This window comes from Symphodus melops (assembly GCF_947650265.1).
Source record: "Symphodus melops genome assembly, chromosome: 5".
In the NCBI taxonomy this organism is placed as follows: domain Eukaryota; kingdom Metazoa; phylum Chordata; class Actinopteri; order Labriformes; family Labridae; genus Symphodus; species Symphodus melops.
The window spans coordinates 19,650,736-19,670,291 of NC_136695.1; the positions used below are offsets into that span (position 1 = coordinate 19,650,736).

Below are 19,556 nucleotides of genomic sequence, written 5' to 3' on the forward strand. Positions count from 1 at the left end.
GCCAGCCTTTGTATGAATTCCTTTTTATTTTGTAATTAAAAAAAGACATTGAGATATATATCTAAATGACAACAAATATTTTTGGTGCAAAACCATATAAAGGTGAATTTAAACTATGTGGTTAAAGTAAATATTTCTCTAAAGACTGAAAGCATTATAGACTAGACTGTATATATGTGTGTGTGTGTGGGTCTCTGTGTGTGTGTGTGGCTCCAGAGCTGCAGGTGGGATATCTGTATGACCGGCTGTTGATAGACCGCCTCATTCTCCACAACAGGGGGAAAGGTTATCTCAGTGTGTGTGCGAGAGCAACGGAGAACGAGCGGGATTGTGTGCGTGTATGTGTTCCTTCCACAATGGATGAAAGGTTATCTTTTACACACATCATTTTTGAAGACTTAACCCCACCCTGTGAGGTCATGACTCTGATGTCATATGGCTTAATTTTAGAAAGCTTGGCACACTGAGAGAACAATGTGTGTAGTAGTTCTATAGAGGTAAGTCCGCCAGCCAGCTGAGAAAACATCAAAGAACATGAGAGGTGTTTTATAGTGCGTGTGTGCGTGTGTGTGCGCGTGTGTGCGCGCGTGGTGCTTCAATGTTTCCCTCGGCCTCTGGTCCCCTGACCGGCACTCTGTGGTCTTAGGTGGTAGGAGAACTGCCTGGCTTGATTCACTGCGTCGATCAGATGCACACAGTCTATACTGCTCACTGCAAAATAAGCAATAATGACCTTTTAGAGACTTTCAGTGCATAAAATGTTGTGTTTGTATTGTCACTTACACTGGCTCTGTGTGCGTAAAGGAAGGTCCAGGAGCTGCTGAGACTGAGAACCTCGAAGTGAACGTCCTCGCCGGGCCATAGAGTTACCTAATGGACAGTAAAGAGAAGCAAGTGATGATTGACATCGTCATTAGATTTGCAGTTACATCACGTGAGCAGTTTCAACCAGCTTTATAATAAAACCTTGGCACTCCTTTGACTGGTTCATCTAGTCAGGCTCCACCTCCATAGTTGCCATAGATGTAGTCTTTCAGATTTAGTATTTCTAATAGGCTTCTTAGAGCAAACCAGGGGTCGTGAGTTCAATCCTCACTGTAGCCTTGTTATTGATGTTCTTTTTAATCCTTCATTGGTCCTAAGGCAGGATGGATAACTTCGGTGTCTCAGGGCCAACTTCCTCTATGCAAACTCCCACCGCCAATCAAACTCGCACAACTTTTGTAAACCTACCTAGAGAGGGATCTTACCAGGAGCACGGGATGCAGAGCCAGTGTGACAGCGGTGTCCAAACTTTTTTTTCTTGCGGGTCAAAATTGTCGTGTTAGAATCACTCACGGGCCACAGGGTTTTTTTTTTTTTTTGTCTTTTAAATATTGGAGGGAACTTTTTGTATTTTGACCTCTTCAAAAAAGAATGTAAATACACAATAACTAATTGCAGTGGGAAACTGTTGTGTTCTAATTTTTTGGAAAGAATAGTCAGGCTTTTATAGGTCTCCCTCGCTAACGTGAAAAAGAAAAAAAAAAGAACGAAATATGCCATCTGATGAGGCCTGGGGCCAAAATCTTCTGATTCTTCGATTTGAAGTCAAGGGCCACAAAAAATCCACTCAAGGGCCACAAATGGCCCCCGGGCCGCACTTTGGACACCCCTGCAGTGTGAGATACCCTGTCTGGGGTTGACTCAACACCACTGGATCAGGGTGTTGATCCCTTCCTCTACTCCCCCATGTTCATGAGGGAAGAGAAGCAAACAGGTGTCCTACCTTTACTTTTGCCCCCAGCTGGCATTATTTCTCCTCATCCAAATCCACAGACTGATTTTAAAAGCTTGGCATGACATCTTACAAACTACAAGTTCTCCCATGAACGGATAGTTATTCGTGCTGTGAACCCCCTTCATCACGCTGACAAATGTCTCTGTAACAAAACCCAGCAGGTGACTGTAACTGGTTGATCTGGTCAGGCTCCATACCCATAGTTGTCAGAGGTGTGGTCTTTATAATGTCATTTAGATACACATGTCTTCAACAAAGGCTTCATAGCTCAGTGGTTAGAGCACTGGTCTTGTAAACCAGGGGTCGTGAGTTCAAACCTCACTGGAGCCTATATATTTATTTTATTCTTTAATCCTTTGTGGTTTCAAACTAACTCGCAATTACTGTGTTACAAAATGTCGAATACAGAAAGGCAGTTAAAGCTGCGACCGTGTGCATTTGGAGAGGTAGTTTGACCAGTTTAAAACTCTCTACATAGAATACTGTTTTTATTTTTTAATCTTTTATTCTCCAGTGAAGTATATAAAAATCACAATTGTTTTTTTATTGTAGTTATATCAGAGGACTTTACAATGGATCCCTCCAATTGTAAGCTTGTTTTTAGTCTTGAACAACGTTTATTTTGTAACTTCAGTGTTGGAGGAGAAAAGTGGAGGTGATAATTCAAAACAACAGTTATTAATTTGAATGTAGTTAATGCACTTATGATGGATATTTCTTCATCAATTAAACATCAGAGTTTGATACACAGTTTTATTTAAGATGCAACAATATTTGTTTGCTTTGTATGTGTTACTGAAGACATTTGAGATGGTTTATGGTGAATGAAGAGAGCAGTGTGACCCAGTCCAGAGTTATTTATCAAGTGTCTTTTTCCAAAAAAAGTGCAAGAATGAGTCCCTTAATATGTGTGGCACCATGTTATATTTTGTGTGTGTGTGTGTGTGTGTGTGTGTGTGTGTGTGTGTGTGTTTAGCAGATTGCTTTACGCAGTGGTCTGACATTCCCCCTGACAGCTCTGAACTTTTCACACTGCCAAGACTGTCAGAGAACGAGAAGGAGAGTAAGAGAGCAGGAGGAAGGTGAGGTGAGAAGGAGGAGGGGACAACCACGTCAGGAGGGTCGGTTAAGTTGGAGCGAGGAGTATGGAGAGAAGGGGGGAGGGTTTATCTCTCTGTCTCACTGTTGGCAGAGAAGGTGTGCATGTGCGTATGTTTTGGCGCAGCAAGGTATCTGCCTGCTCTCCCATCATCACCTGGTGATGTGTGATGAAGGTCAGGCCTGTCTGTGGGGCGAAACCCCAGCAGAGGTTTAACACAGCCGACCAGCCTGATACTGTCCTGGTATGTAGACTTGAGCTTCATTTTGACATTTACATGGATGGTTCCTGTTCCTGAAGTAAGTCACTTGCAGCTTTTTTTTTTATATGATATGACAACCATCCTCCTTTCATGATTCCATTTCCTAATTTAAATACAATCCTGGTTAGAAGAAAAGTCTAAAGTTGTAAACTAAACCATGTCCTTTTTGTAGCCGCAATTTGAACCGTGTCTTTATTTTAAAAGACAATTTCGATCCAGATCTCAAATTTGCTTTCAGCATGAACAAAAGGGAGGCACGATTTGCTTTCAGTCAAAAGAAACCGTGTAGAAGACACAAGTGACTCTCAGTTTGTCTGGATGAAGAAAGAGCTGACGCAACTCTGATTTTGACTTTTTTTTTTAATGAACTATTAATTTAAAAAAAAGTTCTCTCTTTATTTCCACAGAGGAAGTAAGTCTGCCTTTGTAGTGGACTACAACCAAGTAATTATTTGGCATGTTGATGTTTGCTAGCGTAACAATGAAGCAGTGTTAGGATTAGGCTTCACAGGTAATACCTGTTTGTACTATTTTTTTTTTTTTAAAAGGTTTATTTTTGGGCTTTTTAGCCTTTAATGGACAGGATGGTGGATAGAGTCAGAAAGTAGAGAGAGAGAGAGAGAGAGTGGGGAGAGACATGCGGTAAAGTTGCCACGGGTCGAACACAAACCCGGGTTGCCCGCACGAAGGCTCGATACATGGGAGCACGCGCAGTTTGTACTGCGCCCCCTACCTGTTTGTACTATAAGGTCATTTTTGGTTGTTTCACAATTATGGGTGATGTTGTCCATATTAAAATATAAATATTGTACTGTATGGCCTGTATTTAAATCTTACAGTTATTCTCATGAAGTATAAATCCAATGGTTTAGGCGTGGTGGGTGGTTCCTACTGTTGAATTGGTTTGGAGACTTGCATACATGTTTTTTTTCCTGCTTGTGTACATATATACATATTAGTAATCCCCTAAAAAATCTTACCATAGATACTTTGTAGCACTGAGGTCTTACTGGCTGCCACTTTCGTGGTTTGATGTCGTATGTCTAACTTCTTCCTGTTTTGGGCATGGCTTGTTTCACTTGACTCCACCTCTTTGTGCTTCCTCGCCTCTCTCCGTCTGCCTGCGTCGTACCTGCATACACACGATCATGCAAGCACATTAGCGTTCAATAAAAATATCTCAGACAGCGTTCAAAGACCTGAAAGCTGGCAAGTCTGCACACTTGCAGAGCATAAATAAAGTAAACAAGTATTTATTTAAGGCAGTTTATAGGCAGCACTTTCAGAATATAATGGCGAAGCTGAATGGAAACAGACGGCAACCTGCGGCGTACTGGCAGCTTTTAAGAGAAACAAAGCGTGTGCACGAGTGAGAGAACAGCAACGAGAGGCTGCTGGAAGCTATTACAGCAGCACGGCTGAACTTTTAGCCTCTTGTTAAACCAGTATGAAAGCTCTAGATCATAGCCCGTCTGTCCTCTGCCTACATGTATCACCAATCTCCCACGCTTACCCCCCCCCCCCCAAAAAAGTGTTGATGGCATCCAGACTGAACACAGAGAGGGGGAGATACGGCACAGATGAGAACAGATTGGCATGTATGTGGGAAGAGGTAACATGTGGGCACCACATGGGAGCACCAATCTTCTGCAGCCAAATAACTTTAAGCTACCGAACATCCCCGAGGTAACAACGTGTACGCTCACCTGCGCCAGGCTCGCTGGATGATGCGTGCGGCCGTGTCCCTCGCTCTGCGATGCTCTTTGTTGAAGTCCCTGTTCATGCGTGTTGAGATAATAGCACGTGTGGCCGACTGAGTTTTCCTGGAAGGGCTTTTGTGGTCTAAAGACGAACTGCTTCCTAATGAGGGAGCTGGAGCTCTGTCTTTGGTGGCAGCCTTTTCTGAAGTCTGCTCCCTGTGGTTTCTGTGTTTATGCAGAGAGGAGTAGGCATCAGTCTTTGCAGGGGTCATCTGCACAGTCACATGAGCGTCCCTCCTTTTCAGAGGGACGCATTCTTGTGGGATAGTGTCAGTTTGGTAGGTCACAGAGACAGGAATGAATGTGTTTGAAGAGGGTTGGTCCCTGACTTTGGGCATGGAGGGGGGTCTTGATTTAAGGGTGGAGGGCTGGCTGCAGCTCATTGGAGAGAGAAGCTCCTTCAGTCTGGTGGTAGCATTGTGGACAGTATCACCCGTTACCTCACATTGATGGTTTGAAGCATCAGGAGTATCATGTGGTTCCACTGCTCTACTTCTTTTGGAGGATCTCTTCTTGTGGGCTTCAGAGAGAAATTAGGATAAAAGAAAAGAGAACAAGATGTAAGTGAGTGTATGCAAAATAGTTGAGTTTTAAAAATGTACCTCCAGGAATGCAGTGAAAAATGATTAACTGTCAATCCACTTTACAGTGTATTACAAATATTTCTGCAGGTTTTATGTTTACCTCTGTGTCTCTCCTCTTTGGTCTTGGGTGAATTCTTGGTTTCCACCACTGAGTCCTTCATAGATAAGTCCCCCATCATGTTCACTAATGACAGCTTGTCCTGCTCTGTTTTCACCAAAGGGACCCTCCGTTTCTCTGGAGGAGCTGCAGACACCCGCTTCACAGCTTCTCTCCTCCGCTGTTCTTCCTCTCGTTTCCTGGACAAAATGAAAGCAGAGCATAAAGCTGAATTGCGCCACACAAACAACCGAAAACACGTGTTTGTGTTTTTCACTGTTTGGACAAACTTTGTTTTACAAGTTTTCATGTTGGTTATCTTTGTTACACATGCGACACACTTGGTTTATGTAAAATAATATGATTAAACAATCAGATCAAAGCACCATGCTTTCAATAAAGAGTAATCATGAGACTGATTATAGTCACACACACTTCATTGAATACAAAGAGGAAAATGACAGATACACTGTGTGCCAAACAAATTTAACTGCGTATAAAATTTGATGAATTTAGTCCCAATCTGGAAAACCATGGGGACAAGTGTCTACACTGATTATGTGGAAGAGTATTTTAATGAATGAAAACCCTCCTGCAAAGCAGAAAGATCTCTCCTTAAATTACAGAGTTGAGGGCAGTCAAAGAGACAGGAGAGCAAATGGCAGAAGGAGAGTGAGCCCAGAGGAGAGAGACGGATGGAAGACGTATGTGTGTGCAGGGATGACAAAGAGTAAGATAGATAAGGAGAGAGTGTGATAGTTCCCGTATGGGTGACAGAAAACAGACGGAGACAAATAATGGGGACAGAGGCAGGAGTTGAGCGATGAACACAAAGTCACAGCAAATCTGATGCTTCTCTAAATGTCTTCACACACACACGCTCACAAGCGAGTACGAACTGTATTATGTAATAGTGTGTGCTCATGTCTCACTTGGCTGCATCCTTGCGCAGCTGCTCGTGTCTCATGAGGAGCTGCTTCCTCTCCCTGAAGGCCTTGCGGACAGTGTAGCCCTTGTAGACCGCTTGGATAGAGGCAGCAGCAATGTCCTGGATGGCTGCTATAGATAGAGCACCGTGCTCCAGCATGAACTGAGTAACCTCGCTGTGCCCCCCGAGCAGAGCGTAGTCCAGAGGGGTGTACCTGCACAACACCAAAGCACATGTCATTCTTAAAAATATGTTTCTCCAAATTCTACGTTTCCCTGTCTCACCCTTCCTCACCTCTCCTCAGTGTGCTCCATATGGTTAGGGAAGGCGTTGTAGCCGAGTAACAGTTTCACAGCATCCAGGTAGCCATTGTTGCATGACCAGTGGAGAGCTGTGCGCCCCTGTGCACCCATAAAAGAAGAGCACCCGTTCAAGTCGCTGTGTTCAGGCGACTTGAAAACATTAACTTTTTTTATGCACAAGTACATTGTTTTACCTCCTTGTCCTGAATGTTTGAATCAGCATTGTTCTCCATGAGGACAGCCATGCAGGTGATGTAGCCACCGTAGGCTGCACACTGTAGAGGAGTCCTTCCTGCCTGGTCCTGTCCAGAAGAAGTCAAGTATAAAAACAGTCACAGTCGCAGAGCAATTAAAGAAGAAGTTCGGAACGCAATGGTTCAGTGGTCAGAAAGTTTGAGACGTTGAGGTTGATGGGAAACAAATTCACAATCCATGCTTGGTCGCAAAGAAAGCAGACAAGCACATGCAAATGTGACGAATCAATATTTTAGTGTAAAGGTATAAAATTGTATTAATTGTCATATTTCTTGGAAGATGTCATAGTGCTGCACAAGGATTCTGAGAGCTTAAGCTCACATTTTGTATCAGTAACAGTATTTAACACTGACTGAAAGATCCTTTTTAAAATCCTGGGCTATGTTGAGAAGATGCATTTTTACCTGGACATTTGGACTAATTCCATTCTCCATCAATATCTGGCAGACCTCAGCGTTCCCACCCAAAGCTGCCCAGTGCAGAGCCGTGTGACCGTCCACATCAACCAGATCCACATGCGCAGAACCTTTATTTTGTTAGAAAACATTTCAGTTGAGAAAGTGAATTTACAAACAGAACGTCTAAACATACCTAAATGTATGTATCAATTTCACCCACCTTTGATGAGTGTAAGTATGACATCTCTGTGTCCCATCTCGCAAGCGCGAAATAGCGGCGTGTGTTTCATCACGTCGAGAGAGTCGACCATGGCTCCCCTCTCCAACAGAAGCTTCACTGTGCTCACATGGCCTGACAGGGAGGCCACATGGAGTGCTGTGTGAACACACACACACACACACACATACATACATAAATACCAAGTACCTTAAGATAAGAACACTGTTTCCTGAATCTAACTGGATAATAAAACGCTCATGGCAGCTCCTCCTCCCTCATCTGCCTCTTCTTTGTTCATTTATCCTCTTGTCTCTCTCAACTGTGGCTGAAGCCTGGTCAACTAGGGGGGTTAAACAGGCAGACATTTAATGTGGAGCAGTAAACTTAACCCCCCCATCCCCCAACCCATCCAGTCCCCAGATAGTGCAGACTAGAGTCAAGTGCATGGAAGTGATCGGGCACCAGTCAGCCTCACTACCCCTCACACTGTCTCATTAGCATTACTCAACATGCATGTTATGCATGCATAAACAATGACTGCCTGGCTGAGCAGAGGCTATCGCCATGGAGATTATACGCCTGGGGGTCAGAGTGAGGCAGAGACTCATGTGTGTCTGCATGTGTGTCAAAGGACAATGCTGGCAGTAGAGGGAGTCTATTCAGAGAGCTCACGCTTATTTTGCTGACAGTATCACTTCCTTCCCTCTCAGTCACTCGAGCACCCTAAGGGGAATCCCCTGTGACGTCATCAGAGCTAGCCTAAAAGAAATGTGATGGTATACACACTTAGAACAGACAAAAAGGTGCTGTTCTCAGGTGCTCACCAGTGCCTCCATACTTGTCGGCCATGTTGATATCAATGTGAGGGGTGAGGTCCAGCATGGTGCGGAGGACATCATCGCTGCCTTTTCCAGCAGCCCACATGAAGGCTGTCCTCCCTTCCAGATCAGGCTCATCCTTCACAGACGGGTGTGACAGAAACACACCCACTGTCTCCTACACATGCAGGAGGACAGTTAGTTTTAGTTTATTTCATGTACATCATGAAGAGCCAAAAAAAAGTAATGGGTAGTAATAAAGGATTGTAATTCAGCAGATGTTCAAGCCTCATGTGTAAAGTGTGTATGTGACTCACTGCGTTGTTGCTCTGAGCCCCGTAGTGCAGGGGTGTTGCCCCTTGGCTATCTGAGGGGATTGTTCCTGATATGTTTCTCTCCAGTAGCAGGTGGACTATTTTTGCATGGCCTAAAAAAAAAAATTAAAAAAGTTAACGTGTGGGATTTGAAATAATTTAATGTGTACTATATTACACTTGAAAGATCTCCAAGGGTTTACAAAAAGTGAAAGCAAAGAAGCAAAAACAAAAAACTTAACTAAGAAGTACATAAGTATTGTCTTTAATTGATGCTGTTATAAACAAGTTGTGTTGGACATAAGAGTCCCTTTCAAACTGCACATGGCTACAGGATAGGCGTAAGCTTAATGCTAATGTTTGTCAGCTATACTTTGCTCCCATGACGATGTTACCGTGCAAGTTAAGAAGGGTATGATGTTTACCGTGAGGATGAGCTAATAAGCAGTAAACACAAATTGAAGCTGAGACCGATGACAAGTCAGGGGGGTGGTTTTTCTTTTAATAACTTTAAACAATGGCACTTGTTAAGAGTCCCAAAAGTTTCATGTTGAGATTTTTCAGTCTTCTTGACCAACCAACGGTCCCAGAAACATCATCTCCCTGAGCGCCGCTAGCATTGTGACAAATAAACAAAACATAGTAATATGTTACAGCAGGGGTCTCCAACCTTTCTACATCTGAGAGCTCCTTTGAAAAAAATGAAAGTGGCCAAGAGATACTTCCATCACATCGCTATTCATTTATTTATATAGCACACATTAGCTGAAATAAGCTACTGTTTATACACGTGTGAAATTGCAATAAGCCAAGGCATATCAATAATCTTAAAATCATATTAAGGTCCAAGGAGAAAACATGAATATTTTACACTTGTTAATGTGTCACATAGTCAAATATGTAACTGAAAATTCACATCAAGACCCAAGAAAACATTAGAACTTTATACACCTTTTTATGGGCCAAATAATATATTTTATTTTCTACATGGTTGATCAACCTATAGAGCTACTGGAAACCTGTCCCCGAGCTACCTGTTGGAGACCCCTGTGTTATGGCAATTTGGTTAACACGTTCAAACAAAACTAGACTTTTCAGGAAAGTTGTCTGCATGTCCAAATAGCCTTGATTCCTTTATGTGAGCAATTGTCTTACAAGGCAGCATTAGGTCACCTACAGGATGTGTGTTCACCCACCGAGCAGAGCCGCCCAGTGCAGCGGTGTTCTGAAGAGGTTATCGTAAGCTGTCACATTACAGCCCTCGTAAGACGTCAGCACCTCCACCACTGCCTCGTTTCCATCGGCAACGGCAAAGTGCAAGGGTGTCCGCCCCTCATAGTCCTGCCAGTTCAACAAGGACTCAGTGGGAGCAGCCTCCTACTCCAACAAACACACACACACCACGTAACAAAAAAGGAAGACGACATGCACATTGATGGCTGAGGACGGAGAAGGATTTTGAAAATGTATTTTTGTGTGTGTATGCACTCAAGCGTTTACCAGTATGCAGCGGACAGTCTGTGTAGCACTGGGCTCCTGACTATGTGCTGCCCAGTGCAGCGGGATCTTGCCCTCACTGTCTGGGATGCCGATGTTGGAGTCATGCTTGATCAGGAGGCGCACGTGTTCTGGTCGGTTATAAAACGCTGACCAGTGGAGAGCGGTTTGCTGCACAAACAAAAAAGGAAATGAAGTGATATAAATGCCACAAACATAGGTCATGAATGGAATTAAAACAGAGGGGAACACCAGTAATGGGTTCGAGGTGTTCATATTTGTTGAAATTTGTAGAAACTACTTGTAAGTTACTCCTTCCTATAATGACCAGGAAATATGAGGGCAGCATACTCTACAAAAGCTCAATATCCAGCTGAGATTGTAGTCCAGATACTCCCTCCATTATGGCCAATGAGCTATTCTGAGATTTGCTTAAACCACTGTCATCTGACACTATGATGCATATTGGATTATTACAAAACTAACTGATGTCAGATACACGTCAGCTCCAACAGACAGAGGAGACTGTGTGTCTTTGCGGCCTCATCAGCAGAACACAGGACAAAGCCACATATTGTTAAATCGCTCACTGAGTCTGCCTCTCTGTGTGTTCAAGTGTGTCTGACCTCAAATTCCTGCTGCTACTGCCTAACCGTCTTCAGCCAGCCAGTTATCGCTGTGCTTCTTATTGGTCAGACAAGCAGACTGGCTGGTTTCTGACTGCAGACAGTTGGGAAGACAAACAATCTAATTTGTGTGCATCTGTACTGTGCCACCTTGTTCTTGTCTTGTGTGTCAACCTCCCCGGGTCCAATGTGCTTGAGCAGGAGGGCAAGGGCTTTTTGGGAAGGGTGTCGGGTGGCCAGGTGGAGGGGCGTCATCTCTTCTAGGTCTTTCTGCAGCCAGTTCGCACGCCTGGAGAGCAGCAGCTTCAGGAAACGTACGTTCCCCTGCAACACAAAAAAAAAACACAGATTCCTAATCAGACACACGCATAAACTGTTTACATCCACAGGTCATCTGTCTTCGTTCTCAGTTCAGGATCTGTGGTGAGCTGCTGAACACTAAACAGCAAAAACACGGCCAGTCCTTCCATCATCATTGTCAAATCTGCTGAAGCAGGTGATGTTTTGTGCCACATCCGTTGCTATAAGGCAAGGCCACCATGCCCACGTGAGTGAATTTCGCATATTTGCCATCCTGTGACCACAAAGCCACAGTCTGACAGATCTATCTTGTGTGTGAGTATGCATCAGAACTGTGAGATAGTATGTGCGTGCGTGTGTGTGTGTGTGTGTGTGTGTGTTCCCGTCCTTCCTATTCTCAGTCCAATTAGATCGGTAATCCCTGGCCTCTCTGCCTGTCTCAGCCGGTTATTGATCAGATGTCAAAGAGACAGGGCTTCCCATCACTAGCATCCCACAACACACACACACACACACACACACACACACACACACACACACACACACACACACACACACACACACACACACACACACACACACACACACACACACACACACACACACACACACACACACACACACACACACACACACATACACATCTATGACACAGACCCAGGTAACAGATAACTTAACCATTTCTTATATTAAATATATTTCTGTTTAAGTCCAGTCCCATTTAAAAGGACTCAATACACAAAGCCGTTTTTAAGACACATTTTTTTGTTCCTTATCTATTTGTTCCACTGGTCTGGCTCATCCGTACATTTGTCACCTGGACAGAAGAACATTAAGATCTTGTAGGTTTCAGTGGCAAAAAGGTTTGAGATGGGATTTTGTTCATGCAGAAGAAATCTTTAGTACAATGTAATTAAGTGTATTACACAGCTAAAACCTCTGTGTTGCAGGATTTACAGTCCCCTTCTTGAGCCCTCAGGCCATAACTACAGCCACTAGGGGGCACTGGCTTCCCACTGGAGTTGATGGACACAAACGTTCTATCTTTTCCATTAAAGGTCTAAGATCAGTCAGTCTTCATCATCATTCTACATTACTGATTCTTCACACTTAATCCTGTGTTTTGTATAATATACTTTTGAACGATCTGTCTGAAAAACTTGGCTTGCTTCATTTCTATCTTTTCGATCTTTACCTAAAACACTTTTCAAGACCTTTCTTGAGCTAAAGACTTATTTTTCGGGAGTCTTTATTATCCTTTTTCACTTCCTATAGTTTTGAATCGTGCTGTAAAAAAAAACGAAAAAAACAAAACATCATTACTAGAACACCTGTGTATGTTGTATGTATGTCCACACCTTCTGTGCTGCAAGGTGCAGAGCCGTACGCTGGCTGTGGTCGGTCTTGTTGACCGAGGCTCCAGCCTTCAACAGAATCTCTGCACAATCAAGGCGGTCAGCCAACACACAATACATCAAAGGGGTCCGACCAAACTGGTCCTCTCGGTCCCGCAGAGAGGGTTCTGCTACATTCACACACATACAAAGACAAAAAGAAACACAATGGAAGGTATATGACAGGGTAAATAAGAGGCCAAGATTAGTTCAATACCATTTTTGCATTTCTGTAAAAATAAAGTACAAGTATGTGGCTGTAATGAATTGCTTTCATGATCACCAGTCACAGGCTCAAAATAAACTCATGTACTTATAGGACTGATAGATATGTGCTAATGCAGAGCTGTCTGAGTGCAGGGGCAGCAAAGGGCCTGGCTCATGCCTTGTTCAAGGGAACATCTGCAATGCAGAGCAAGTGGACTAACACCTCTCGAGCTTCTAGTCCCGCATTCCATTCCTTGGTCCACCGAGGGACTTTAACTGGCAACCAGTTAACCCGTCTTGTTATAGACTGAGCTACTGCTGCCACTACAAATGTTAGCTTATTTCCTGAACAGAGACTTGAACCCTCAGAATAAAACTCTAATTATCTACCAACTGAGCTACTCACGCTTTCAAAGGCATCTTTATTACATTCAATTTTATTGCTTAAGTTGAACATGAAATTATATTTTCTGAGGAAAAAAGGTTATTTTCTTTGTAGCATCAGCAAATTATGAGAAACACTGTAACTCTGGTAACTTGGAGGACCGTGCCACTTCCTTGTGAATAAAAAGGCTACTTCCAAAGATCATCAGGCGTTTGTTGAACAATTGTCACCTATCCAGTGGTTTAATATGTTTAACGGCTGGTGTCCAACCCACCTGTGATGAGTTTGAGGAGGGCGCTCCTATCTCCATTGACAGCTGCAGCATGAACCTGAGAGCCCAGAGAGGTGTTTCCTTGGCTAGAAGTCGCCGAGGCCTGCAACACAAACATAAAAGGTCAAAACCTGCAGCAACATAAACTTGACTCAGCTCACTTATCAAGAGTTTCAGTGACATTCAGCCCAGTCTAGACGGTTTCCTTTACCTTTATTTGGCTCCAAGCTCCCCAACAACTCAACACAGCAGCACTTACTCAGTTCACCCCTTATTCCACGGCATATGACATACGAAGACATCTTTAAATGGCTACTGCTAATTAAATAAGCCAAAAGAGAGACGGTCAAAATTGCTTCAAGTCATCCCAAAAAATACACACAAACAAGATGTATTTTTTTGACTTGCGTTTTCTCCGACAATCAACTAAATATATGCAAAACGGTTGCAATTTTTCCAACAGGTTGTTTTCATTACTCATAATTAACAAATAAGAGCTGATGAGGAGCAAAAATTAAATCTATATTCTTAATCTTGAATCATATTTCAGACAGAAGACAAACACCTGAAGCTCAACCCTACAGTTAAACAGATATTTATCAATGCTTGCTCACAGTAAGGAGTGTATATGTGTGCAGTGGTGGGTGTATGAGTGTGTGTTTTCTTCCCGCTGAGGGGGCTAAATCTCTTCCTGGCCCCAGTTAACCAGAGCCCAGTGAAAGCTGGGTAATCTGCAGACAGGAAGCAGCTGGGGAGGAGGGAGACCCTGTGTGAGCGGTGTAAGAGGGGGGTCTCTCTTCATGTCTTATTCATGTCTCATTAATACTGCAGCATGCCTTGCTGTGTGTTTGTGTGTGTGCGTGTGTGTGCATGGGGTGAGTGTGGGTGCATGTGTGAGTGTGTGTGTATGGGATTGGGGGGGGGGGGGGGTTAGAGATGTGGAACAAGCCCTGCGGGGCACAACATATAAATCAATTATTGCCCCTAAACACATAAATGCTGGAGGCACAAACTCATGCCACAATCTGAGACTTCTCCAAGACATTTTCATTAACCATCACATGAATAGATTTGATTCACCACTTATGAAACTCCCTGTATACAAATCTTTCATAAAATACAGCTGATACAGACACATAACACTAATAAACTTAAACATGATGGTTCCAAGTCATGAGAACTTTTAAACTGGTGAAAAAACTTGAATGATCAACAGTGAGGAAAGACTCCAGTGTCCTCCATCGACCTCCCCCACCATCACCTCATAAAGAGCGCTCCTGTAGACACTGCGTGCAGCATGGCAATTACCCATCATGCTTGCTGCTTTCTCACGCTCTGCCAAGCAGCGCCGGAGACTTAATATAGGTTAGTTAATACATTTATTGCAAAGTAGGTCTATGTGCGCATAAAAGAGGATGGGAGGGATGTTACGTGTAGCACTAAAAGGTGTGTGTTAGTGTGGGGTTGCGTGTGCGTGTGTGTGTGTGTGCGCGTGTTTTTGTTTGGCACATGTGTTATGTCATGGGAAGTGATTTTCCGTGAGAGAGAAGTTTTACGGGGGTTTTACCAAAATCAACCGCAAGCATCTCTAATTTACAATGATGACTGAGTCAGAAATGCACGCGCATGAGCACATCCTCACAAAGTTGGCAAATGCTAATATCTAACATATGCACAGATGCCATCTTCTTCCAAAGACGGCTAAGCTAGACTTAGAATTGAAAACTTTTTTCTGAACTTTATATTCTTGTTATTTAGGTTTTTAGAATCAATATGAAAGTCCCAAGCTGCGACAAAAAAAAAAAAAAAAAAAAAAGGAATTGACGGATTAACAATTTTAGAAGCAGAATAAAATGAAAAAAATCGGAACAATACAGAACACTGACATGAGGCACACGCGTCAATATCTGAATCTTTGTGCAGGACATTCATACCGCTAAGAGAAGGCAATTAGAGTTTCATGAGTGACTGAATGTTTTGGAAACACCTACAGTGCATCCAAATTTGGCCAAAAAGGTTTTTGTGATGCAGTGTCTGAAACCAAACAAAGGATGGTGTAAAAACAACACCAGGTCATGTAGAGAGGGTTGGATTGCTCTCATTTAGCCATTCATACTCCTTCCTCAGGGAGCGCTCCACTTGTTAATATGAAGACAATAACTCAGAGTAAACTATTGATCACCGGCTGAGGTCCAGACCAGGTGATTGTGCATCTGTATCAGTATTGATTCATGCTGATGCTGACATTATTTAGTCTTTATTCATATTTGGCCTCATATAACTGCAGTGAGTGTAACAAAGAATCCAGACACTGCCACAAAAGCTTTCAGCAACACAACAGGAGTTCAAAGTTCTTACACCGCAAGCTTCTGTCTCTTTTTTTAACACACACGCACACACACGCACGCACGCACAATTGAGACAAACAGGTAAGAGATTGGGGAGTCAAAGCGTTCTTGCATGTACAGTATGTTTGTGTAAAGTGTGTTGTGTGCATATCTCTAGCTGTCTATCACAGTGAATGTGTCGGCTTTTGACAGACGACATAGCTAGGTCATGCTGGCTAAGCAGTGGGGAACAGAGACTGAGCCTGTGGCCTTTATTTCAATTCTATACAAGCTAACATAAAAACACCCACAGAGACTTTTTATGAAGTTATAGCAGAGTGTGGCAACATGGGGCGATTACAGGTGCCCATTCCCTCTACATGTTTCTGTGTGCGTGTGTGTGTGTGTGTGTGTGTGTGTCTTTCTAAGTTTCAGCTTGGAGATGGAGGCTGCAGGGATCAGTCCTTGTGTTTTGACTGACAGTTAGAGAGGTGGGAGGAAGGATAATATGAGCCCACAGGGATGCCCAATCTGTAAAGCCCTATTTCTGGGGGACTTCCTGGATCCCCAAGGACCAATGAGCTGGCTCTCTCAACTGGTGGCCGAGCCCCTGGGCACAGCAGGGCCAATCAGCAGGGGGGCTAGAAGGCTGAGTGACACATAGATCTGCTAATTTACATCATTACCACAATGCATCCTGACAAATGAGCCCCCAGGGTGAGAGCCAATCACCTGGGAGAGTAATGCAATTAGGCGGGACCACAGCTGTCAATCTCACAGCCATGGGGGTCAGGTAGCGACGCCTGTGGCTAAAACACCCCTGCCTGCTGCCTGCCGTTCACACTTTTTACATGCAAACACACACTTTTATACACATAAGGAGGGAACACATGGATATAAAGTGTAGCATGTGTGTGTGTGTGTGTGTGTGTGTGTGTGTGTGGAGTGTAAAGGACTTGATGGGGGCTGAGTCTCCATCTCTCTCCTGTGGGTGTGACTGCTTCAGGGACTCAGAGATTGACTCGTGTCCTCTGAGGAGTTACACCTGATGTTAGTGTGTGCATACTGGCATGCACTTGGGCGTCTGTGTTTGTGTGTGTTTACATTTACCCCTTATGTATTTGACCACAGGGGCACAGTGCTGTTTATGCGTAGAGTTGCAGTTCTGTGTGGGGACTTTGACCAGAAATAGGGCGGAGCCTTTGTGCAGAATAGCCCTACATTTGAGCAACATGTAAGCAAGCTCTGATAATAATGAGGCTCATCTGAGTTTCATTAGGTGTAGTGATATCCTAATGAAGCATTCCACTGTGTCAATAAATTCTGCCCAGCATGCCTTTAATGTTTGAGTGTGTTAGTATGGCTTGGTTGATACTTCTGTGACTGGCAGACTGGCACGCAGTGCTAGAAAAGCACTAAAAACCCTTCTGTGTACCACTTCATAGTTTTGGTACCAAAAGAGAGGAAACATTAAAGAATTCATACAGAACATACAAATGTGTGGTTCAGGCCCTTCTGGAGACACTCTGAGAGTCAGTGGAGCTGTGTGTTTTGTGTCATCCCATTACATCACTAATGAGCTGCCCTCAGGAGGGAGGAGAGAGATAGGGCAAGGCCAACAGAAAAAGACAAGATGAAGAAAAGAAGAACAAATGGAAGAGGAGAGGATGAGACGGGGGAAGGGAGACGGAGACCAGCTTGGGGACTTTTTCCTCTTCTCCCCTCCCTATCCTTTTTCCTGACACTACTGAGTCTAATTGGACTAAAACTGTGATCTAATTAAATGTCCAATTAAAGTGGAGCGAGCAATGTGCCCACCAGCAAATCACAGTATAGGGACATAATCAGCTGGAAAAAAAAAATACAAACATAAAAATCAATGGAAGCAATTGAAAATGGAGTAAGATGGTGAAAACTAAAAAACAGGAAAGGGGGAAAAAAAGGAAATAAAAAAGGGGAGCATTGAGAGATGAATTAGGGGTGCAGGATTGTGTGTGCTGACTGAGCATTACAAGGTACTGTTAAGTTATGAACGGATGTAACTCGTCATAAGTACAAAAAAAGCATGTTTGAAATAGAGTGTCATTGTCCTATGACAGAAGTACTGCAGAAATCCTAAATACTCATGCTTGGCGCTTTGGTTATTTTTTCCTTCTTTACATTAATTTCAAAAAAGCACATTGAACTGAATGATTCCCTTCTGCCATTGATGTTTACGCTAGAAATACGGATGGTCGAATCAATAGTGCTAATTAGACAAGGGCCAATATATGCAGGTGAAAGCTTCTCAAGTGTAAATAGAAACTTGTTTTTTTAACCTCATATCAGTGTTAATTAAAGAGTTTTGGCTTCTGGATGACGCCACTCATACAAAGTCCTCCATTCCAGCTGGAGTCATTTTTAAAAGGCGTTTATTTACTTCATACTGCCATTTTTATGACTGTATATTTACGGTCTGTTAATACTACACACCATGAAAAGGGATATCCAGGCTTATGAGTAATAACTCATTTCTATCTCGTCATCTACTTACACTATAATACTTTCAGAGAAACATCAGATATCTTTGCTTATTTTCTGCAAGAAAACATACCAGTACACCTGATTGTGATATTTACTGTTGAGTTAGGCTATACTTTATTTCTTTACCATCAGATATAAAAGTGCTAAGATAAGATAAGATACTCCTTTATTCATCCCACAATGGGGACGTTTACAGTGTTACAGCAGCAAAGAGCAAGGATTGCCAAAAAAACTACTAATTTAAGGATTATACCAGAAGACTGTGTACCACTGCCAAGTATAACACAATTAACACTGTCAAAATAAGTCAGCGACTGATTTTTTTTCTTACTTCAACCGAAGCCCCACATTCCTTTGAAAAAGATGTCTGAACATTTTGATGCTTATTTTGAAGGAATATCAGCCAACATTGTCTCTCTGTCTCTGATATTCAGACAGAGATTGAGAAATCTCCCTCCATCTGTGAGATGCTTGCACACTGTGAACCCCCTATGGACAGCTTTAGCTCATAAAATATTAATGCCGGGATTCAATTCAACTTTCCACCTTAATCTACTTAACAATTAGGCTCTTACAGCAAACAAAATTAATTTAGTTAGAGACAGTGTCAATGGTTATGACTCTAAAGAAAGGATTACAAACATGTAGTGAAGACCAAACTAAAACATAGAGAAAACAATAAATAATCTTTTAAGATTAGAAATCCTAAACTGTATTTGGATAGCTGCTGTGTGTGTGTGTGTGTGTGTGTGTGTGTGTGTGTGTGTGTGTGTGTGTGTGTGTGGATTTTTACCATAGCTGCATTGAGGGGGACCCTTCAGCAGATGTTGCACAGTTCAAAGCATCCTTGGAGGGTGTGGATCCACATCCAGGTCCCCTTCCTGTCCTGATCCTGGCTCCTGCTGTGACAGAGAAAGAGGATCATTCACCTACTGAGACCAGCACACCTGTTCACACAATTAACTGCCAGCATAACACAGGTACCATGGTGATTACAGGTAGAGGCTGTGTTTGAGTAAACCAGTGAGTTTAAAATATGTGATGAGGTAGAAAAATCCTTCAATTAAGTTATAGTTCTTAGTTTGCGTTTGTAATGATTGAGCAGCATATAATTTAATTCAATTGAAAGAGGCTTTATTGACATGGAAATCAAACTTTTAAAGTACCCAAACACTATATAGGGATTCTATTTAACTGGGTTTAAGAAGT

At 42.9% G+C, this 19,556-nt stretch overlaps 1 protein-coding gene across 3 annotated transcripts; it reads right to left on the bottom strand.

The window, feature by feature from the left end:
- Window positions 1–3: 3 nt before the first annotated feature.
- On the bottom strand, window positions 4–19,243 carry invs (inversin). 3 transcript variants are annotated; one of them, XM_079342948.1, is made up of 18 exons: window positions 19,141–19,243; window positions 13,501–13,600; window positions 12,599–12,762; window positions 11,091–11,264; window positions 10,318–10,485; window positions 10,014–10,194; window positions 8,821–8,930; window positions 8,510–8,681; window positions 7,686–7,841; window positions 7,472–7,593; window positions 7,007–7,114; window positions 6,805–6,911; window positions 6,515–6,724; window positions 5,586–5,782; window positions 4,848–5,421; window positions 4,122–4,273; window positions 784–870; window positions 4–711 (listed from the first exon to the last, which is right to left on the bottom strand). In XM_079342948.1, exons 1-18 carry the CDS (start codon window positions 19,141–19,143, stop codon window positions 596–598), a joined length of 2,901 nt encoding a protein of 966 aa, XP_079199074.1. In that variant the 5' UTR covers window positions 19,144–19,243; the 3' UTR covers window positions 4–595. The 3 variants fall into 3 exon arrangements, 2 of the variants coding, with proteins under 2 accessions (XP_079199074.1, XP_079199073.1); XM_079342947.1 differs by having other exon boundaries at window positions 12,599–12,765; XR_013779002.1 differs by lacking the exon at window positions 4–711 and having other exon boundaries at window positions 4,848–5,066; window positions 5,342–5,421; window positions 12,599–12,765.
- Between the last annotated feature and the right edge of the window lie 313 nt (window positions 19,244–19,556).